This window comes from Pseudophryne corroboree, chromosome 2 (genome assembly GCF_028390025.1).
Source record: "Pseudophryne corroboree isolate aPseCor3 chromosome 2, aPseCor3.hap2, whole genome shotgun sequence".
NCBI classification, from domain to species: Eukaryota; Metazoa; Chordata; class Amphibia; order Anura; family Myobatrachidae; genus Pseudophryne; species Pseudophryne corroboree.
The window spans coordinates 802,399,243-802,423,798 of record NC_086445.1 but is presented as its reverse complement, the minus strand read 5'-3'; the positions used below and the strand labels follow the sequence as shown (position 1 = coordinate 802,423,798).

Below are 24,556 nucleotides of genomic sequence, written 5' to 3'. Positions count from 1 at the left end.
TGTCACACCTGATATTATAGTGTGAGCTCCGTAATGTAAGTCTATGCTGGATGCGGCTTGAACTAACCTACTCCTGCAGGCGGTGTGGCTCTCAATATGGGGTGGTGGCAACTTTAATAGAACAGAGTACTCTGTCTCTGAAAGGGCTGTCTACCTAATGGCTCTCAATAGGGCAGACCCACCTCCGTGTTGACTTCACTCCTGACATGGCCGCTGCGAGTGTTCCTGGTGCTGTTTTTATGTGAGCGATGAGGGTCTTTTGTGGTTAGGTTTGGCCACCCCAACGCACCTAAGCCGGGATCTGTACAGCCGATGCCGCCCCGCTGTCACTGCTCCCAAGCTGTACAGCCGCTGCTGCTCCGTTTTCTCTGCTCCCCAAGCTCCGCCTTTTTGCCCGCCTCTTCCGAAGCCGTAGTGCGTGTCTGGCAGCCTGCACTCCTCGTTAGTGTAGCAGGGACCGGCCGCGGCTTCGGATGAAGTCCCGCTACTCTCGTCAGCCGAGCGCCGGGGATCTCCGTAGCCGTCCTCTCTCCCTCTGGCGCCGCACACACCGCCCCAACGGTCAGTTTCTGTTTTCTCTTTCTTCACGAGCCTGCCGTTAGGAGCCCCTGGAGACCGGCGTGCAGCAGTCCCAGAACTTTCTGTTCACACGCCGGCTCCAGGGTGATGAGGGTTCCTGCTTGTCCACTGCCACCAATGTTTAACATAACCACAGCATAACTATGGCCATTCCCACTGTCACCAATGCATGAGGCTACAGTACATAAGACCCTATAGCTGCATCTACACCTCTACATATATATATATATATATAGAGACATTTATAATACTCTAGTATCCCTCAGTGAGGGTAGGTGTATTTTATACAGATATATGTACTTTTTCCTTACTTATGCTATAATATGAATCACTTCCTACGCATGCAGGACATCTAGCAGGGTACTACACCTTGAGTCCTGTTTGGAGAAAGAGCGCTATATAAATAAAATTATTATTATTAATATATACAAACTCCGCACAGTTAGGGCCTTGGGGGGGAGAATTCAATTGCCAGTGAATCCTTCGTCCAGCCAAATCTGTGCGGAACTCTACACACTTTATGGCAGCAGGTTCTTGCACAAAAAGAGTACTCTGCAATTGAATTCCCCCTTGGTGAGAACTGAACCCAACCTTATAGTTTTCTTTTTTCCAGCTTCAGCAAAATGTGTACAACCAAGATAAAATAAGCAATTTCACAGTGAGAGCACTAGGAGGGAGTGTGAAATGTACATACTGTCAAATCCCTTGCTAAGTAATACCAGCATGACAGGACACATATTTAATTGTAAAAAGTGTACTGGAAGGCATGTAAAAGATTTTTTATGGACAATTATAATATCGCCCAACTACCAATATCATTAAGGTCCTTGGAGCTCAGGGGGTAATTCCAAGTTGATCGCAGCAGGAATTTAGTTAGCAATTGGTCAAAACCATGGCCCTCATTCCGAGTTGATCGGTCGCAAGGCGAATTTAGCAGAGTTACACACGCTAAGCCGCCGCCTACTGGGAGTGAATCTTAGCTTCTTAAAATTGCGACCGATGTATTCGCAATATTGCGATTACTAACTACTTAGCAGTTTCAGAGTAGCTCCAGACTTACTCTGCCTGTGCGATCAGTTCAGTGCTTGTCGTTCCTGGTTGACGTCACAAACACACCCAGCGTTCGCCCAGGCACTCCCACCGTTTCCCCGGCCACTCCTGCGTTTTTTCCGGAAACGGTAGCGTTTTCAGCCACACGCCCCTGAAACGCCGTGTTTACGCCCAGTAACACCCATTTCCTGTCAATCACATTACGATCGCCGGAGCGAAGAAAAAGCCGTGAGTAAAAATACTATCTTCATAGTAAAGTTACTTGGCGCAGTCGCAGTGCGAACATTGCGCATGCGTACTAAGCGGATTTTCACTGCGATGCGATGAAAAATACAGAGCGAACAACTCGGAATGAGGGCCCATGGCCCTCATTCCTAGTTGATCGGTCGCAAGGCGATTTTAGCAGAGTTACACACGCTAAGCCGCCGCCTACTGGGAGTGAATCTTAGCTTCTTAAAATTGCGACCGATGTATTCGCAATATTGCGATTACTAACTACTTAGCAGTTTCAGAGTAGCTCCAGACTTACTCTGCCTGTGCGATCATTTCAGTGCTTGTCGTTCCTGGTTGACGTCACAAACACACCCAGCGTTCGCCCAGGCACTCCCACCGTTTCCCCGGCCACTCCTGCGTTTTTTCCGGAAACGGTAGCGTTTTCAGCCACACGCCCCTGAAACGCCGTGTTTCCGCCCAGTAACACCCATTTCCTGTCAATCACATTACGATCGCCGGAGCGAAGAAAAAGCCGTGAGTAAAAATACTTTCATCATAGTAAAGTTACTTGGCGCAGTCGCAGTGCGAACATTGCGCATGCGTACTAAGCGGATTTTCACTGCGATGCGATGAAAAATACCGAGCGAACAACTCGGAATGAGGGCCCATGTGCACTGCAGGGGAGGCAGATTTAACATGTGCAGAGAGAGTTAGATTTGGGTGGGGTGTGTTAAATCTGCAATCTAATTTGCAGTGTAAAAATAAAGCAGCCAGTATTTACCCTGCACAGAAATAAAATAACCCACCCAAATCTTACTCTCTCTACACATGTTATATCTGCCTCCCCTGCGGTGCACATGGTTTTGCCCAATTGCTAACTAAATTCCTGCTGCGATCAACTTGGAATTACCCCCTCAGTGCTTAATGATACAAAAAGCTCCCTAAAGAGGTCTATTGGATCCACAGCTTAAATGGACTGAGCCCCATGGGTTTTTCTCTGACACAGCTGCATCCCACGCGATCGTGCCCTCCTTCTCCGTCCCCAGCGTTTTTAAAGTAAATAAGCTCTGTACGTGCTATGTGATCAGCATTCAGCAACGCATGGGCCAATTACAAAAGTGCAAAGGGGGAAATTCAGTTTTCCTCTGAATAGTATTATGCTGATCTCTGTGAATGCAGTACACAAGTACACATACACAAACTCCGGTCTAGATGATGGTAAGGGAGATGCTTAATGTCACAAGAGTGGTGGGGTAATATCTATTGTAATTGGAAAAGTGAGTTATACCAATGAAATATGCTTTGCCACTGAGGGAGGTAAGGGGGGTGCAATACTTCAACAGGGACATATGTCCACTTCAGTGTGGTGTGGGATAGTGCCACAATGGGTGCCTGTGGACATTGGCATATGCATTGCTAAGAATATTAACTGCACCCAATGATCCTCAATTAACACCCCAGATATGGTCGCTATACAGAATATGCTGTACACTAGCAGTGTAGGCATTCAGAGCATGGCGGAATAATCACACAGAAACATTACTCTGTGCTCTGATTGCTGCTACTGCAGCACATGTTACAGTTCTGAAACATTGGAATTTCCTGTTTCCTTGTGATTATTCTTCTATAATCTGAGTGCCGCCATGTCTACAACATATTCTATATATGGAAACTAAGAGAAGATTATGGCATTATATAGGGGTCTATTTACTAAGCCTTGGATGGAGATAAAGTTGCTGGAGATAAAGTACCAGCCAATCAGCTCCTAACTGTCATTTTTCAAACACAGCCTGTGGGATAGCAGTTAGGAGCTGATTGGCTGGTACTTTATCTCCAGCGACTTTATCTCCATCCAAGGCTTAGTAAATAGATCCCTATTTCTCCTAACCCAATGGTGTGAAAATCAGCTATATGAGCAAATTCAATACAATGTAGATACATTGGCCCTCATTCCGAGTTGATCGCATGTAGCAACTTTTTGCTGCTTGTGCGATCAACTTGACGCCGCCTTTGGGGGAGTGTATTTTAGCATAGCAGGGCTGCGTTCTCTTGTGCAGCCCTGCTATGCTAAAAAAGTTTCCTGCAAAACAAGGCCAGGGTCAGACTTACTTACCCTGTGCGATGGATCCAGCGACGAAGGTCCCGTAATTGACGGCGGACATCCGCCCTCCAAACGCCTGGACACGTCTGCGTTCGCCTCACCATGCCTGGAAAATGGTGAATTGACGCCCCGGAACGCCTCCCGCCTGTCAGTCTTCTTGCGATCGCCGCTGCGATCACTTTTTCCGCTGGCGGCGTCGCAATGCGGCCGCAGTGCATACGCATTTCCGAACCGTTCGCACCGCTGCGACAAACTGCAGCGTGAGAACAGGTCAGAATGACCTCCATTGTACGGCAGTACGGATGGTGTGATGGTTAGCATTACTGTCTCACCGCACTGACGTCATGGGTTCGATTCCCACCATGGCCTAACTGTGTGGAGTTTATATATTCTCCCTGTACTTGCGTGCGTTTCCTCCGGGTACTCCGGTTTCCTCCCACAGTCCAAAAATATACTGGTAGGTTAATTGGATCCCAACAAAAATTAACCCTAGTGTGAATGTGTGTGTGTGTGTAGATGTGGTAGGGAATATAGGGCCTAATTCAGACCTGATCGCTAGGCTGCGTTTTCGTACAGCCTGCGATCAGGTCTGAACTGCGCATGCGTAAGCACCGCAATGCGCAGGCGCGTCTGTCCGCAGCGACGGGGATCGGCGGGCAGTGATGGGGTGTGCGAGAAAAGCGATCGCGTGGGCGATCGCAAGGTGACTGACAGGAAGAGGCTGCTTGTGGGTGGCAACTGACCATTTTTAAGGAGTGTCCACAGAAATGCAGGAGGGACCAGGCGTTTGGAGGGAGGGATTCTGACGTCAGCTCTGGCCCCGATCATCGCACTGGAAGAATAACTCCTGGGCTGTGCAGAGACTACACAAACTTCTGTTTGTGCAGCTCTCCTGCACATGCGATCGCACAGCAATTTCCCCCTCCCCCTGTAGGCGGCTACTACCTGATCGCAGGGATGCAAAAAAACGCACCCTAGCGATCAGGTCTGAATTAGGCCCATAGATTGTAAGCTCCACTGGGGCAGGGACTGTTGTGAATGGCCAAATATTCTCTGTAAAAGCGCTGCGCAATATGTGTGCGCTATATAAATAACAGGTATTAAATAAATAAATACATTTGTATATATTAATAGCAGAAGGAAGACTTTTATGAATGACTTATTTTTATGATGCCGTTGTCTGAACAGGGCACATCATACAGGTTGAGTATCCCTTATCCAAAACGCTTGGGACCAGAGGTATTTTGGATATGGGATTTTTCCGTATTTTGGAATAATTGCATACCATAATGAGATATCATGGTGATGGGACCTAAATCTAAGCACAGAATGCATTTATGTTTCATATACACCTTATACACACAGCCTGAAGGTCATTTTAGCCAATATTTTTTATAACTTTGTGCATTAAACAAAGTGTGTCTACATTCACACAATTCATTTATGTTTCATATACACACAGCCTGAAGGTAATTTTAGCCAATATTTTTTATAACTTTGTGCATTAAACAAAGTGTGTCTACATTCACACAATTAATTTATGTTTCATATACACCTTATACACGCAGCCTGAAGGTCATTTAATACAATATGTTTAATGACTTTGTGCATTAAACAAAGTTTATGTACATTGAGCCATCAAAAAACAAAGGTTTCACTATCTCACTCTCACTCAAAAAAGTCCGTATTTCGGAATATTTGGATATGGGATACTCAACCTGTATGCCAAATTAAAGGTTTTGGGGCATAATTCAGACAGCGGTCACAGTCTGAAGCCCTTTGGGGAGAGCGCCCGTGTACCCCAAGAGGCCCAGAGAGATGCTAAAAATAAGATTTTACTTACCGATAAATCTATTTCTCGGAGTCCGTAGTGGATGCTGGGGTTCCTGAAAAGGACCATGGGGAATAGCGGCTCCGCAGGAGACAGGGCACAAAAAGTAAAGCTTTTCCAGATCAGGTGGTGTGCACTGGCTCCTCCCCCTATGACCCTCCTCCAGACTCCAGTTAGGTACTGTGCCCGGACGAGCGTACACAATAAGGGAGGATTTTGAATCCCGGGTAAGACTCATACCAGCCACACCAATCACACCGTACAACTTGTGATCTAAACCCAGTTAACAGTATGATAACAGCGGAGCCTCTGAAAGATGGCTTCCTTCAACAATAACCCGAATTAGTTAACAATAACTATGTACAATTATTGCAGATAATCCGCACTTGGGATGGGCGCCCAGCATCCACTACGGACTCCGAGAAATAGATTTATCGGTAAGTAAAATCTTATTTTCTCTATCGTCCTAGTGGATGCTGGGGTTCCTGAAAAGGACCATGGGGATTATACCAAAGCTCCCAAACGGGCGGGAGAGTGCGGATGACTCTGCAGCACCGAATGAGAGAACTCCAGGTCCTCCTTAGCCAGAGTATCAAATTTGTAAAATTTTACAAACGTGTTCTCCCCTGACCACGTAGCTGCTCGGCAAAGTTGTAATGCCGAGACCCCTCGGGCAGCCGCCCAAGATGAGCCCACCTTCCTTGTGGAGTGGGCCTTTACAGATCTAGGCTGTGGCAGGCCTGCCACAGAATGTGCAAGTTGGATTGTGCTACAGATCCAACGAGCAATCGTCTGCTTAGACGCAGGAGCACCCATCTTGTTGGGTGCATACAATATAAACAACGAGTCAGATTTTCTGACTCCAGCTGTCCTTGCAATATATATTTTTAATGCTCTGACAACGTCCAGTAACTTGGAGTCCTCCAAGTCACTTGTAGCCGCAGGCACTACAATAGGCTGGTTCAGATGAAATGCTGACACCACCTTAGGGAGAAAATGCGGACGAGTCCGCAGTTCTGCCCTGTCCGAATGGAAAATCAGATATGGGCTTTTGTAAGATAAAGCTGCCAGTTCTGACACTCTCCTGGCCGAAGCCAGGGCTAGAAGCATGGTCACTTTCCATGTGAGATATTTCAAATCCACCTTCTTTAGTGGTTCAAACCAATGAGATTTTAGAAAGTCCAAAACCACATTGAGATCCCACGGTGCCACTGGAGGCACCACAGGAGGCTGTATATGTAGCACTCCCTTAACAAAGGTCTGGACTTCAGGGACTGAAGCCAATTCTTTTTGAAAGAAAATCGACAGGGCCGAAATTTGAACCTTAATAGATCCCAATTTGAGACCCATAGACAATCCTGATTGCAGGAAATGTAGGAATCGACCCAGTTGAAATTCCTCCGTCGGAGCACTCCGATCTTCGCACCACGCAACATATTTTCGCCAAATTCGGTGATAATGTTGCACGGTTACTTCCTTCCTTGCTTTAATCAAAGTAGGAATGACTTCTTCCGGCATGCCTTTTTCCTTTAGGATCCGGCGTTCAACCGCCATGCCGTCAAACGCAGCCGCGGTAAGTCTTGAAACAGACAGGGACCCTGCTGAAGCAAGTCCCTCCTTAGAGGTAGAGGCCACGGATCTTCCGTGATCATCTCTTGAAGTTCCGGGTACCAAGTCCTTCTTGGCCAATCCGGAACCACTAGTATCGTCCTTACGCCTCTTTGCCGTATAATTCTCAATACTTTTGGTATGAGAGGCAGAGGAGGAAACACATACACCGACTGGTACACCCAAGGCGTTACCAGCGCGTCCACAGCTATTGCCTGCGGATCTCTTGACCTGGCGCAATACCTGTCCAGTTTTTTGTTGAGGCGAGACGCCATTATGTCCACCATTGGTCTTTCCCAACGGGTTACCAGCAAGTGGAAGACTTCTGGATGAAGTCCCCACTCTCCCGGGTGAAGATCGTGTCTGCTGAGGAAGTCTGCTTCCCAGTTGTCCACTCCCGGGATGAACACTGCTGACAGTGCTATCACATGATTCTCTGCCCAGCGAAGAATCCTTGCAGCTTCTGCCATTGCACTCCTGCTTCTTGTGCCGCCCTGTCTGTTCACATGGGCGACTGCCGTGATGTAGTCCGACTGGATCAACACCGGTTTTCCCTGAAGCAGAGGTTCTGCCTGGCTTAGAGCATTGTATATTGCTCTTAGTTCCAGAATGTTTATGTGAAGAGACGTTTCCAGGCTCGTCCATACTCCCTGGAAGTTTCTTCCTTGTGTGACTGCTCCCCAGCCTCTCAGGCTGGCGTCCGTGGTCACCAGGATCCAATCCTGTATGCCGAATCTGCGGCCCTCCAATAGATGAGCACTCTGCAACCACCACAGAAGAGACACCCTTGTCCTTGGAGACAGGGTTATCCGCAGGTGCATCTGAAGATGCGACCCTGACCATTTGTCCAACAGATCCCTTTGGAAAATTCTTGCGTGGAATCTGCCGAATGGAATTGCTTCGTAAGAAGCCACCATTTCTCCCAGGACTCTTGTGCATTGATGTACAGACACCTTTCCTGGTTTTAGGAGGTTCCTGACAAGCTCGGATAACTCCTTGGCTTTTTCTGAACCGTGTCCAGAATCATCCCTAGGAACAGCAGACGAGTTGTCGGCATTAACTGGGATTTTGGAATATTCAGAATCCACCCGTGCTGTTTTAGCACTTCTTGCGACAGTGCTAATCCCATCTCTAGCTGTTCTCTGGACCTTGCCCTTATTAGGAGATCGTCCAAGTATGGGATAATTAATATGCCTTTTCTTCGAAGAAGAATCATCATCTCGGCCATTACCTTTGTAAAGACCCGAGGTGCCGTGGACAATCTGAACGGCAGCGTCTGAAACTGATAGTGACAGTTTTGTACAACGAACCTGAGGTACCCCTGGTGTGAGGGGTAAATTGGAACGTGGAGATACGCATCCTTGATGTCCAAGGATACCATAAAGTCCCCCTCTTCCAGGTTCGCTATCACTGCTCTGAGTGACTCCATCTTGAACTTGAACTTCTTTATGTACAGGTTCAAGGACTTCAGATTTAGAATAGGCCTTACCGAGCCATCCGGCTTCGGTACCACAAAAAGAGTGGAATAATACCCCTTCCCTTGTTGTAGAAGAGGTACCTTGACTATCACCTGCTGAGAGTACAGCTTGTGAATGGCTTCCAAAACCGTCTCCCTTTCGGAGGGGGACGTTGGTAAAGCAGACTTCAGGAAACGGCGAGGTGGATCTGTCTCGAATTCCAACCTGTACCCCTGAGATATTATCTGCAGGATCCAGGGATCTACCTGCGAGTGAGCCCACTGCGCGCTGTAATTTTTGAGACGACCACCCACCGTCCCAGAGTCCGCTTGAGAAGCCCCAGTGTCATGCTGAGGCTTTTGTAGAAGCCGGGGAAGGCTTCTGTTCCTGGGAAGGAGCTGCCTGTTGCTGTCTCTTCCCTCGTGGCAGATATGAATAGCCCTTTGCTCTCTTATTTTTAAAGGAACGAAAGGGCTGCGGTTGAAAAGTCGGTGCCTTTTTCTGTTGGGGAGTGACTTGAGGTAGAAAGGTGGATTTCCCGGCTGTAGCCGTGGCCACCAAATCTGATAGACCGACTCCAAATAACTCCTCCCCTTTATACGGCAAAACTTCCATATGTCGTTTTGAATCCGCATCGCCTGTCCACTGTCGCGTCCATAAAGCTCTTCTGGCCGAATTGGACATAGCACTTACCCGTGATGCCAGTGTGCAGATATCCCTCTGTGCATCACGCATATAAAGAAATGCATCCTTTATTTGTTCTAACGACAGTAAAATATTGTCCCTGTCCAGGGTATCAATATTTTCAATCAGGGACTCTGACCAAACTACCCCAGCACTGCACATCCAGGCAGTCGCTATAGCTGGTCGTAGTATAACACCTGCATGTGTGTATATACTTTTTTGGATATTTTCCATCCTCCTATCTGATGGATCTTTAAGTGCGGCCGTCTCAGGAGAGGGTAACGCCACTTGTTTAGATAAGCGTGTTAGCGCCTTGTCCACCCTAGGAGGTGTTTCCCAGCGCTCCCTAACCTCTGGCGGGAAAGGGTATAATGCCAATAATTTCTTTGAAATTATCAGCTTTTTATCAGGGGCAACCCACGCTTCATTACACACGTCATTTAATTCTTCTGATTCAGGAAAAACTATAGGTAGTTTTTTCACACCCCACATAATACCCTGTTTAGTGGTACCTGTAGTATCAGCTAAATGTAACGCCTCCTTCATTGCCAAAATCATATAACGTGTGGCCCTACTGGAAAATACGGTTGATTCGTCACCGTCACCACTGGAGTCAGTGCCTGTGTCTGGGTCTGTGTCGACCGACTGAGGCAAAGGGCGTTTCACAGCCCCTGACGGTGTTTGAGTCGCCTGGACAGGCACTAATTGATTGTCCGGCCGTCTCATGTCGTCAAACGACTGCTTTAGCGTGTTGACACTATCCCGTAGTTCCATAAATAAAGGCATCCATTCTGGTGTCGACTCCCTAGGGGGTGACATCCTCATATTTGGCAATTGCTCCGCCTCCACACCAATATCGTCCTCATACATGTCGACACACACGTACCGACACACAGCAGACACACAGGGAATGCTCCTAACGAAGACAGGACCCACTAGCCCTTTGGGGAGACAGAGGGAGAGTTTGCCAGCACACACCAAAAGCGCTATATATAACAGGGATAGCCTTATAATAAGTGCTCCCTTATAGCTGCTTTATATATATCAAAATATCGCCATAAATTTGCCCCCCCTCTCTGTTTTACCCTGTTTCTGTAGTGCAGTGCAGGGGAGAGACCTGGGAGCCGTCCTGACCAGCGGAGCTGTGAGAGGAAATGGCGCCGTGTGCTGAGGAGATAGGCCCCGCCCCTTTTCCGGCGGGCTCGTCTCCCGCTATTTAGTGAATCCAGGCAGGGGTTAAATATCTCCATATAGCCTCTGGGGGCTATATGTGAGGTATTTTTAGCCTTTATATAGGTTACATTTGCCTCCCAGGGCGCCCCCCCCCAGCGCCCTGCACCCTCAGTGACTGCGTGTGAAGTGTGCTGAGAGGAAAATGGCGCACAGCTGCAGTGCTGTGCGCTACCTTTAGAAGACTGCAGGAGTCTTCAGCCGCCGATTCTGGACCTCTTCTGACTTCAGCATCTGCAAGGGGGCCGGCGGCGCGGCTCCGGTGACCATCCAGGCTGTACCTGTGATCGTCCCTCTGGAGCTGATGTCCAGTAGCCAAGAAGCCAATCCATCCTGCACGCAGGTGAGTTCACTTCTTCTCCCCTCAGTCCCTCGTTGCAGTGATCCTGTTGCCAGCAGGACTCACTGTAAAATAAAAAACCTAAGCTAAACTTTTTCTAAGCAGCTCTTTAGGAGAGCCACCTAGATTGCACCCTTCTCGGCCGGGCACAAAAATCTAACTGGAGTCTGGAGGAGGGTCATAGGGGGAGGAGCCAGTGCACACCACCTGATCTGGAAAAGCTTTACTTTTTGTGCCCTGTCTCCTGCGGAGCCGCTATTCCCCATGGTCCTTTTCAGGAACCCCAGCATCCACTAGGACGATAGAGAAAGCATCTTAAAGCTGCAATCGCCTCTGCCTGATTGGCGGTCGCGGGGTGAGAGGAGTCGTGCCATCGGCGTTAGAACGCCATTGGTGGGGTGCGGTCCGGACAACGCAGGCGTGTATGGACCACTGCGGAAGCGGGTCATGGCAGCTGTGTGACGTCACACGCAGCCAATGCGACCCGGGGATGCGCAGGCAGGGAGCTACTCGGCGGGTGCAAGAGTATTGCCGCCGTGCAATGCTTTTGCACCCGTACACGCGGGGTTAGGTTCATGCTGCGGGGGGAGGGTTAGGGTTGGGCTGCAGGTGGGAAGGTTAGGCACCCCTGGGGAGGATTAGGGGTAGGCTGCGGGGGGGAGGGGTGTGTGTGTGGGTAGGCACGACAACTAGGTTTAGTATGCGGGACAGGGGGGTTAGAATCAAGGCTAGCTTTCTTAATTGCTCTTTGTCAGTATTTTAATCTCCAGGATGCCGCTGTCTGCATTTCAACATGCGGCATCCCGACTGGCGGGGTCCCAATACTGGGTTGGGTATGAGTCAGTATGCCTGCGGTCAGAATACTGTCCGCGGCATCTCGATGGTGGGAATCCCGTGGGAATGTAAGTATACTGACCTTTCCCCAATGCCCCCCTAACCCTAGCCCTCCCTTCCCACAGCCTAAACCTAAACCTCCCCACCTCAAAAGCCTAACCCTAACCTTCCCCAGTGACACCTAAACCTAACCCCCCTTCCTGCAGCCTAAACCTAATCCTTTCTCCCCTTTAGACTAACCCTAACCTTCCTCGGGGGGCACCTAACCCTAACCCCCCCTTCCTGCAGCCTAAACCTAATCCTTTTTCCCTGCAGCCTAAACATCCCCGCCGCAGCATAAACCTAACCTCACCCCCATGGCTTACCTCTCCGGCAGCCCGAAATACGCTTGTTCGGGATCACAGCTGTTGGGATCCCGGCGGTGTGTTTGTGAACCTTGTCTGTATGTGTCAAGCAGTGTCTTGATTCCGGCATCGGCATCTCTACTGCTGGGATCCCATCAACCTGGATCCTGACCAGATCCCCTGATACCAACCCCTGTAAATGAATAGCTCAGGACACTTTACCCTGCAGAAGAGACCATGTGCCACAATCCACAGCTAATTGGATCTGCTGTTAGGAGCGCTTTCCCCTTTTTATTGTTAATCTGTTGCTGAGACGGACAGGAGCAGGAGGAGTTGCAGTTTACAGAACTCTATTGAATTACTGAATACATAAAGGGCTGGCTAATAGGTTTTGTGAATTTAGACTATATACCTGCGGCGAGAATCTTGTTGCTGCAAAAACTTACAGTAAAGCTGTCAATGTGTTTTCAAATAAAAGAGCATGTTCTTAAGCAATTTTAGTGTCTTGGGATGGACCCGGTATAAAATACCAGCAGACGGGATGTCGGCTGTCAGTATAGCCACAGCAGCACCCCGCCTGGCGGAATCCCACCAGTGAGGCCGCAAGTCCCCTCCCGGGCTCGCTGTGCTCGCCACGCTTCGGGCCCAGTGGTGAGCATTGCTTGCCACAGGATCCACAGGTTCTATTTCCACTCGGTTGGTGAAGTGGACCCACAAACCGAGTGGGAATTCCGGGCGGGTGTCGGGATTCCGGACGCTGGTATGTCAGCTGTCAAGATTTCAGCGTCGGTATTCTGAACACAGGGATCCCGATTTTAACTGCATCCCCATGGGACTGGTGTCTTGAAATATACAGACATGGCTAATGTTAACAAACACAATGACACAGAAAAGTTTTGATATACAACACACAGCTGCTGAATAACAATGCTGGTTTAAAGTGTAGAATAACCTTGTACTTTGCCCCTCTTTAAAACAGCATTTGCAGCATTTTCTCAGAGCCTCAATATAGTATGTAATCCTGCATTTAATCAGCGGTACCAATGAACTCCATTCTATTTGTACTAAACATTAATAAACACTATACACAATATTACATCCTATGTAAATACGGGAAAGGCTTCTCAGAAAGCTTGTGAGTGCAGGCCTATTCGCCTGCATTATGGGTTTCTTTTGAGTATCAAGTTCTTAATAAACATTTTGAATTTGCAATAATATCACACATTTGTACAACACCTTATACCCCTTTCACACCGCCACCACTGAACACAGGTTATTGGCACATGAACGCGCATAAAACATGTTCATGTGCGGTCTGAAAGGTGCAAGGGTTGAAATATTGGGTCGAGTGACCCGGTATTTTAACCCTGGTCGTGAGCAGGGTTGAACACATGTTCAACCCAGCTCACTGTGCGGTGTGAACGGACGGGAGCCGGGTCGATGCGACCTGTTTCCTGTTCACTCTCTGTGTACGGGCGGTGCTTGGAGATCATGTGATCTCCAAGCGCCACCCTCGCCACGTCACCTCTGACGTCACCAACCTGGCAATATGCCCGGTTGCAGTCAGCGGCAGCGTGGAGCCTGACGCGGGTCGCACGCTGGGAGCTCCCGTGCCAGGCTCCCGGGTGTGACACGCCTCAGGCAGTCTGAAAGGGGTAGAAGATAGAAACACATGTCCCCCTATCCCGACGCATCCCCCCACTCACCACCGGTTTGCGCTAAATTGCGTCATCATAACCCCGCTTTGCAATGTCAATAATGTGGGCATTGTAAAGTGGGGGGAGGGGCTACGATGATGCAAAAAAAAAAAAAAAATCACCACGCCCCTATACCTCCTCCTTCACGCCCCCGTACCGCCTCCTCCATTCCCTCTACTATATGATCTGGCTGCTCCCTCCCGGACGGACGGAGCAGTCAAAAAGTAGGCAGGTATGCACCAGCAGCATGTCGGTCATGCTGCAGTATTCTGGCACTGTGAGCAGAACCAAAATCACCATAGATGTACATAAACCATCATGTTTGCGTACAAATCTGTATTAGGCCCTTAGACTTTAGATTGTGGTCTAAAATAAACTGTTTTTCTATAGTAAAACATTTTCTTAAATAATTTAATGATATTTAATTAGAAGCTTAAAGTAAATAAATACTTATTTTGAATAGTCCAATTACCCAGGAGTTGCATAATTCATAATATGTTCTACATTCATTTAATACATTTATTTAACCCTCTGTCCTTATATAAGGGGTAATTCCGAGTTGATCGTTCGCTAGCTGTTTTTATCAGTCGTGCAAACGCTATGCCGCCTCCCACTGGGAGTATATTTTTGCTTAGCAGAAGTGCGAACGAAAGGATCGCAGAGCGGCTACAAAATAATTTTGTGCAGTTTCAGAGTAGCTTCAGACCTACTCAGCACTTGCGATCACTTCAGACTGTTCAGTTCCTGTTTTGACGTCACAAACACGCCCTGCATTCTCCCAGCCACGCCTGCGTTTTTTCTGGCATGCCTGCGTTTTTTCGAGCACTCACTGAAAAAGGTCAGTGACACACAGAAACGCCCACTTCATGTCAATCACTCTGCGGCCACCAGTGCGACTGAAAAGCTTCTCTAGACCTTGTGTGAAGCTACATCGGCTGTTGTGAAAGTACGTCGCGCGTGCGCATCGTGCCGCATACGCATGCGCAAAAGTGAAGGTTTTTTGCATCATCGCTGCACAGCGAACATTTTCTGCTAGCGATCAACTCGGAATGACCTCCATAGCTCTGGCAGATGCATCATGTTACCTGACAGGAAGATAGTGGTAGTTATCCCTATGATTCAAGGACCTTTAGATCGCGTTCACAAGCAACTCCATGTACTGTATATTCTTTGTATGTCTTCTTTTTATTTACAAAATGTTTTACAGACTTCCTCAGTATCATTACAGACAAGTGTCATGATAGAGAGGAAGTCTGTAAACACTGTGGCCTTCTCCAGACACTGTTGCCAGGAAACTAAAGATGTGGTGAACAAAATGTCATGGATGGGCCCCTTGTTGTACTTTCTGTAATGTTCTTGGATTAGGTAGAAAGAAACGAGCTCTCAATAACAACATTGGGACAGTTATTCATTCTCCTTTAATGGGAAGAAACTGTGATATATATTACAATCAATATGTAACTGTCAAAGAAAAGCGGGTATTATAAAAATACAAATAGGAAACAAAAGTAACATTTCATCAAACCAAGTTCATCAGGCTACATGGGTTCCAAATGCACAACAAGTATATAGTACATGAAGAGGATAGGTTAGATTATATAGCATAATTAGGCAGGAGAATGGGCTTCTTGACTGATGTATCAGAGTCTGACTGCACCAGTATACAGTTGTACACCTATTCACTATACTGTAGCATTTATGAAACACACAAATTTTGCAGAATTATATCCTAAGAACAACATAGGCTGATAAGTTCAGATGAGTGTAACCACATAGGACCTTATTCAGAGATGAGCGCAGATCGCTGCATATGCCCAGAAAACGGTCCCGGCCCTACCTCATTCAGAAACGCCCCGCTCGCCCAACGCCGCAGCGACGCCCCCAACAGCTTCCGCTCTCAGTGACACTGTGGACGCATCAACGTCCGATGTGCACAACGTCCGATGTGAGTGCGCAGACCACCTGGATCTGGCCGCTGCATGCGAATGCGCAGCTGCATTCAGGTCTGAATAACCCCCATAGTGTGTTCTGGAATAGTTATGGGCTTTACAAACATACAAAGAGGCATTGTACTGTATGTATCTATCTAATGAAATTTAACTGTAAAGGAAAAATATTTCTAAAACAAACAATATTTTCATCACACTAGATTCCAGATCTCGATTAAATAAAAACATTACACATTAATTGGTTGGATGAATATGACTTTACTCTGCATGCCATTAGAGAATTTAGGGGTCTATGGGGGTCATTCCAAGTTGATCGCTCGCTAGCAACTTTTTGCTGTGCTGCGATCAGATAGTCGCCGCCTATTGGAGAGTGTATTTTCGATTTGCAAGTGTGCGAACGCTTTTGCAGCCGATGGCACAAAAAAGTTTTTTGTAGTTTCTGAGTAGCACTGGACTTACTCAGCCGCTGCGATCACTTCAGTCTTTTTGGTCCCGGAATTGACGTCAGACTCCCGCCCTGCAAACGCTTGGACACGCCTGCGTTTTTCCAAACACTCCCAGAAAACGGTCAGTTGACACCCACAAACGCCCTCTTTCTGTCAATCACCTTGCGATCGGCTGTGCGGATGGATTCTTCGTTAAATCCATTGCCCAGCACCGATCCTCTTTGTACCCGTACGACGCGCCTGCGCATTGCGGTGCATAGGCATGTGCAGTTTTGCTGAGATTTAACCTGATCGCAGCGCTGCAAAAAGTTGCTAGCGAGTGATCAACTCGGAATGACCCCCAATGTACTAAGCCTTGGAGAGAGATATGGTGGATGGAGAAAAGGTACCAGCCAAACAGCTCCTAACTGTCATTTTTCAAACCCAGCCTGTAACATGCAGTTAGGAGCTGATTGGCTGGTACTTTATCTCCATCCGTATTATCTCTCTCCCAGGCTTAGTACATAGACCCCTTAAGCCCTATACACACTAGACGAGAAAGTAAAAGGGCCATTCCGAGCAATATCTTTTACTATCTCGTATAGTGTGTACACTCATCATCGTTAACGATGCGTGCTCCTGTGCATCACTAAAGACCCCAACCCTCATCTGAACAGTTCAGATGAGGGAGGACCTCGTTAACGAGAGCCATTCTGCAGCTCCCCGCTCCCCCCCTGTCATCCCTCCCCGCCGGCATCAGCAAGTGTGTATGCACTCGCCGATGGCAGCACCCCGCTGGGTCCCTGCCGCAGCCAGTATCGCCGGGTACACACATAATAATAATAATAATTTATTTATATAGCGCTCTTTCGCCAATAGGACTCAAGGCGCTTAACAGATACATAGCATAATATAGGGGGTCATTCCGAGTTGTTCGCTCGCAAGCCGTTTTTTGCAGCTTTGCACACGCTAAGCCGCCGCCTACTGGGAGTGAATCTTAGCATAGTAAAATTGCGAACGATGTATTCGCAATATTGCGATTACACACCTCGTAGCAGTTTCTGAGTAGCTTCAGACTTACTCGGCATCTGCGATCAGTTCAGTGCTTGTCGTTCCTGGTTTGACGTCACAAACACACCCAGCGTTCGCCCAGACACTCCTCCGTTTCTCCGGCCACTCCTGCGTTTTTTCCGGAAACTGTAGCGTTTTTTCCCACAAGCCCATAAAACGGCCTGTTTCCGCCCAGAAACACCCATTTCCTGTCAATCACATTACGATCGCCAGAACGATGAAAAAGCCGTGAGTAAAATTACTAAGTGCATAGCAAATTTACTTGGCGCAGTCGCAGTGCGGACATTGCGCATGCGCATTAAGCGGAAAATCGCTGCGATGCGAAGACTTTTACCGAGCGAACAACTCGGAATGAGGGCCATAGTACAGAAAATAATGAAGTACACATCAGCTAGTGTGTACCCTGCTTTAGATTGTAAGCTCCACAGGTGCAATGACTGATGTGAAGGATGAAATATTCTGCGTAAAGTGCTACAATATAAGTTGGCACTACAAAAAGGGTAATAATAAAATAATAATAATTCATTCAGCACCGGAAAACAAGTTCAGTTCTCCCCAAGACATTTTTCTATAAGTTTTGTAGCAGTTACAAATGGGTGATCCCGAGCTCTGCTTTGATCCATGCCAGATGCTGGTTATGACAACTGCATTAAAAGTCTGCAAAGTGCATTATAACATTCTAGAGTAGCGGATAATGGAAGTATAGATGTTATCGGATCTCTCCACTCATGAGATGTGACTTCTGGGCAAACAAGAGCCACTTCTCTGATTTCCCAGCACATTTCCCCAGGCTGTTTGATGACAGTTGCATGACACAGACAGTATGCTTCATGCAGCAATTAGGATGTGCTGTAATATCAGTAATATTTTAACATGATAATGAAACCATACTTGTTTGTTATATATTAGCAAAGCTAACAATGACAACATAGGCAAATACGTAAACAGTAGTAGAGGGTATCAAACCTGAGATGCCTCCACCGACCACAATAACATCATACACGCTGCTCATGGTTGCTGTGCTTCTCTCTCGTCAGTCTGCAATCACGGACACAAGTCACTGGACGTGGAGGCGATCCCTCCTAGCAGGCAGCAAGAGCAGCAAATACTGGCTGACAGCACTTTAGGCAGAATACAAACAAACAAGACTGAATACTGTAGCTCCTCCTCGGTCACTCCCCTACACTGCAGCCTCTGTGCTCCCACTGGTCAGGCCCCTCTCACTGTAACTTGTGCTCTCTTGCACAGAGGTCGAGCGAATGGCTAGATCTGTCCATTGAAAAGAACAGTGTGCAGTATGGGCAAAGTCTAAAGCAGACTCTCATAAAGTTTTCTGTATAGCAATAACACTGTGCTGAGGCAGGAAGGGTGGCACTTAAGACTACAATGACATATTAGTATGTGGCAGTCATCCAAAACCTGAAGCAGAATTCAGATACTGCAAATATACTTCTGCTGTAACTTGTGTGTTTTGCATTGTGAACTAATTTGGGGCCTAATTCAGACCTGATCGCTGTTCAATGCGCACACAAGCAGCGTTCGCAAGTATGCGAACAAAGCGCAAGAGTGCGATCAGACAGAAAATCACGCCTACCACCAGGGGCGTTTCTACAGAGGAGGGGGCCCGCGTGCACCTCCGGGTGGGCCCCCTCCTCTGAACGGCACTGTAGACTCCGGCAATGTGCCATGATCTGGAGACCAATTTGGCTACCGCGCATGCGTGGCGGCCATTTTGGCAGCAATTTCTGTCGCGAATGCTGCACCCGCCATTGGACTCCGGTAAGGTAAATATTTAATGTGTGCGGTGTGGGCCTCCCCTGGACCCAGGGGACTGTGTGCATCACACACATTGCACCCATTATAGAAACGCCAATGCCTACCACGTAAGAGTACAAACAAATGTGCAGCAGTGCTCAAAAGAGGTGTTTACTATTTTGCATGGCAGTGATGCATTTGCATGGTTGCTATTCGCATTGCATGCAACATGGAGCTTGTTGTACATGTGAGTTGCATTCGCTACCTTGCAAATTTTCGCACAGTGGGGTTTTTTTGTATTAAAAAACCAATCACCCTAAGGAATTGTAATGTGATTGAACAATTAAATGATCAAACACTGCAAAATGAAGAGTTTTACAATCTAGTTGCTCAATAACATTCAGTAATTAAGGCAACAAACATATCAGTTTAATATATTTGTTGTCCTATTTGCACAATACCCAGAAATGTATTACATTTAAAATTAAAAAAGGTAAGTTAAATTGTACCATATGTCATTTATTTTTAAAACACTGTCAAAAATATGAAGCATACTGTATATTCAAAAGTATTTAATGTGTATATAATATACTGTATGTCATATATTCACATATGGTATAAATTCACGTTTGTAAAAACCGTGACTGTATGACATACATTATATACACGTTAAACACTTTTGCATATATGCTTCATATTTTTTAAAGTGTTTTAGAGGGGAGTGTTAAAGTTCCAAAAAATCTGCTCCTAACTGCTATGTGGAAAAAGGGGGGAACCTGGATTGCACATCCTATTACTAAAGATATCAAGAGGTGCTATCATGCTGAGGCTTCTAATACTACGCTGGGGGAAGAGAGATGCAGATGCACACTCTTAGCACTAAGAACACTGATAATAAAAATAATTTAAATAAACCCTCACAATTAACATGGAGTATAATTGAAGTTCTTAGCACACATTTGCGCAAATATGCGGGCCCATGTACCGCGGCCAGGTGACTTCATCACATGGGTCCCTAACATCCCTAATACTATCACATTGTATAAATTTATACAGGACTTACCTCTAAATAGGGCCTTATCAATGTGTGATCTGAAATGCAGGAACCCAGCTAATTAAAACACCTGAGGGTGAATGGGAGGAGTGCCAACCCAGAGGAAGGAAGCCTTGCCTTCCAGTGTACAATATATACACAAATATAGTGGAAAAAGGGGGGAACCTGGATTGCACATCCTATTACTAAAGATATCAAGAGGTGCTATCATGCTGAGGCTTCTAATACTACGCTGGGGGAAGAGAGATGCAGATGCACACTCTTAGCACTAAGAACACTGATAATAAAAATAATTTAATTAAACCCTCACAATTAACATGGAGTATAATTGAAGTTCTTAGCACACATTTGCGCAAATATGCGGGCCCATGTACCGCGGCCAGGTGACTTCATCACATGGGTCCCTAACATCCCTAATACTATCACATTGTATAAATTTATACAGGACTTACCTCTAAATAGGGCCTTATCAATGTGTGATCTGAAATGCAGGAACCCAGCTAATTAAAACACCTGAGGGTGAATGGGAGGAGTGCCAATCCAGAGGAAGGAAGCCTTGCCTTCCAGTGTACAATATATACACAAATATAGTGGAAAAAGGGGGGAACCTGGATTGCACATCCTATTACTAAAGATATCAAGAGGTGCTATCATGCTGAGGCTTCTAATACTACGCTGGGGGAAGAGAGATGCAGATGCACACTCTTAGCACTAAGAACACTGATAATAAAAATAATTTAAATAAACCCTCAAAATTAACATGGAGTATAATTGAAGTTCTTAGCACACATTTGCGCAAATATGCGGGCCCATGTACCGCGGCCAGGTGACTTCATCACATGGGTCCCTAACATCCCTAATACTATCACATTGTATAAATTTATACAGGACTTACCTCTAAATAGGGCCTTATCAATGTGTGATCTGAAATGCAGGAACCCAGCTAATTAAAACACCTGAGGGTGAATGGGAGGAGTGCCAATCCAGAGGAAGGAAGCCTTGCCTTCCAGTGTACAATATATACACAAATATAGTGGAAAAAGGGGGGAACCTGGATTGCACATCCTATTACTAAAGATATCAAGAGGTGCTATCATGCTGAGGCTTCTAATACTACGCTGGGGGAAGAGAGATGCAGATGCACACTCTTAGCACTAAGAACACTGATAATAAAAATAATTTAAATAAACCCTCACAATTAACATGGAGTATAATTGAAGTTCTTAGCACACATTTGCGCAAATATGCGGGCCCATGTACCGCGGCCAGGTGACTTCATCACATGGGTCCCTAACATCCCTAATACTATCACATTGTATAAATTTATACAGGACTTACCTCTAAATAGGGCCTTATCAATGTGTGATCTGAAATGCAGGAACCCAGCTAATTAAAACACCTGAGGGTGAATGGGAGGAGTGCCAATCCAGAGGAAGGAAGCCTTGCCTTCCAGTGTACAATATATACACAAATATAGTGGAAAAAGGGGGGAACCTGGATTGCACATCCTATTACTAAAGATATCAAGAGGTGCTATCATGCTGAGGCTTCTAATACTACGCTGGGGGAAGAGAGATGCAGATGCACACTCTTAGCACTAAGAACACTGATAATAAAAATAATTTAAATAAACCCTCACAATTAACATGGAGTATAATTGAAGTTCTTAGCACACATTAGCGCAAATATGCGGGCCCATGTACCGCGGCCAGGTGACTTCATCACATGGGTCCCTAACATCCCTAATACTATCACATTGTATAAATTTATACAGGACTTACCTCTAAATAGGGCCTTATCAATGTGTGATCTGAAATGCAGGAACCCAGCTAATTAAAACACCTGAGGGTGAATGGGAGGAGTGCCAATCCAGAGGAAGGAAGCCTTGCCTTCCAGTGTACAATATATACACAAATATAGTGGAAAAAGGGGGGAACCTGGATTGCACATCCTATTACTAAAGATATCAAGAGGTGCTATCATGCTGAGGCTTCTAATACTACGCTGGGGGAAGAGAGATGCAGATGCACACTCTTAGCACTAAGAACACTGATAATAAAAATAATTTAAATAAACCCTCACAATTAACATGGAGTATAATTGAAGTTCTTAGCACACATTTGCGCAAATATGCGGGCCCATGTACCGCGGCCAGGTGACTTCATCACATGGGTCCCTAACATCCCTAATACTATCACATTGTATACATTTATACAGGACTTACCTCTAAATAGGGCCTTATCAATGTGTGATCTGAAATGCAGGAACCCAGCTAATTAAAACACCTGAGGGTGAATGGGAGGAGTGCCAATCCAGAGGAAGGAAGCCTTGCCTTCCAGTGTACAATATATACACAAATATAGTGGAAAAAGGGGGGAACCTGGATTGCACATCCTATTACTAAAGATATCAAGAGGTGCTATCATGCTGAGGCTTCTAATACTACGCTGGGGGAAGAGAGATGCAGATGCACACTCTTAGCACTAAGAACACTGATAATAAAAATAATTTAAATAAACCCTCACAATTAACATGGAGTATAATTGAAGTTCTTAGCACACATTTGCGCAAATATGCGGGCCCATGTACCGCGGCCAGGTGACTTCATCACATGGGTCCCTAACATCCCTAATACTATCACATTGTATAAATTTATACAGGACTTACCTCTAAATAGGGCCTTATCAATGTGTGATCTGAAATGCAGGAACCCAGCTAATTAAAACACCTGAGGGTGAATGGGAGGAGTGCCAATCCAGAGGAAGGAAGCCTTGCCTTCCAGTGTACAATATATACACAAATATAGTGGAAAAAGGGGGGAACCTGGATTGCACATCCTATTACTAAAGATATCAAGAGGTGCTATCATGCTGAGGCTTCTAATACTACGCTGGGGGAAGAGAGATGCAGATGCACACTCTTAGCACTAAGAACACTGATAATAAAAATAATTTAAATAAACCCTCACAATTAACATGGAGTATAATTGAAGTTCTTAGCACACATTTGCGCAAATATGCGGGCCCATGTACCGCGGCCAGGTGACTTCATCACATGGGTCCCTAACATCCCTAATACTATCACATTGTATAAATTTATACAGGACTTACCTCTAAATAGGGCCTTATCAATGTGTGATCTGAAATGCAGGAACCCAGCTAATTAAAACACCTGAGGGTGAATGGGAGGAGTGCCAATCCAGAGGAAGGAAGCCTTGCCTTCCAGTGTACAATATATACACAAATATAGTGGAAAAAGGGGGGAACCTGGATTGCACATCCTATTACTAAAGATATCAAGAGGTGCTATCATGCTGAGGCTTCTAATACTACGCTGGGGGAAGAGAGATGCAGATGCACACTCTTAGCACTAAGAACACTGATAATAAAAATAATTTAAATAAACCCTCACAATTAACATGGAGTATAATTGAAGTTCTTAGCACACATTTGCGCAAATATGCGGGCCCATGTACCGCGGCCAGGTGACTTCATCACATGGGTCCCTAACATCCCTAATACTATCACATTGTATAAATTTATACAGGACTTACCTCTAAATAGGGCCTTATCAATGTGTGATCTGAAATGCAGGAACCCAGCTAATTAAAACACCTGAGGGTGAATGGGAGGAGTGCCAATCCAGAGGAAGGAAGCCTTGCCTTGCAGTGTACAATATATACACAAATATAGTGGAAAAAGGGGGGAACCTGGATTGCACATCCTATTACTAAAGATATCAAGAGGTGCTATCATGCTGAGGCTTCTAATACTACGCTGGGGGAAGAGAGATGCAGATGCACACTCTTAGCACTAAGAACACTGATAATAAAAATAATTTAAATAAACCCTCACAATTAACATGGAGTATAATTGAAGTTCTTAGCACACATTTGCGCAAATATGCGGGCCCATGTACCGCGGCCAGGTGACTTCATCACATGGGTCCCTAACATCCCTAATACTATCACATTGTATAAATTTATACAGGACTTACCTCTAAATAGGGCCTTATCAATGTGTGATCTGAAATGCAGGAACCCAGCTAATTAAAACACCTGAGGGTGAATGGGAGGAGTGCCAATCCAGAGGAAGGAAGCCTTGCCTTCCAGTGTACAATATATACACAAATATAGTGGAAAAAGGGGGGAACCTGGATTGCACATCCTATTACTAAAGATATCAAGAGGTGCTATCATGCTGAGGCTTCTAATACTACGCTGGGGGAAGAGAGATGCAGATGCACACTCTTAGCACTAAGAACACTGATAATAAAAATAATTTAAATAAACCCTCACAATTAACATGGAGTATAATTGAAGTTCTTAGCACACA

General features: G+C 46.1%; 1 protein-coding gene across 1 annotated transcript in view; it reads right to left on the bottom strand.

Moving 5' to 3' along the window:
- The window catches only part of LOC135049248 (amine oxidase [flavin-containing] A-like), a 261,522-nt gene extending 242,901 nt beyond the window's left edge, over positions 1-18,621 (bottom strand). The window contains exon 1 of the mRNA XM_063955623.1: positions 18,380-18,621. Coding sequence (XP_063811693.1) covers positions 18,380-18,425 — 46 coding nt within the window. The 5' untranslated portion in view covers positions 18,426-18,621. The remainder of the gene's footprint in view (positions 1-18,379) is intronic.
- Positions 18,622-24,556: the final 5,935 nt, after the last annotated feature.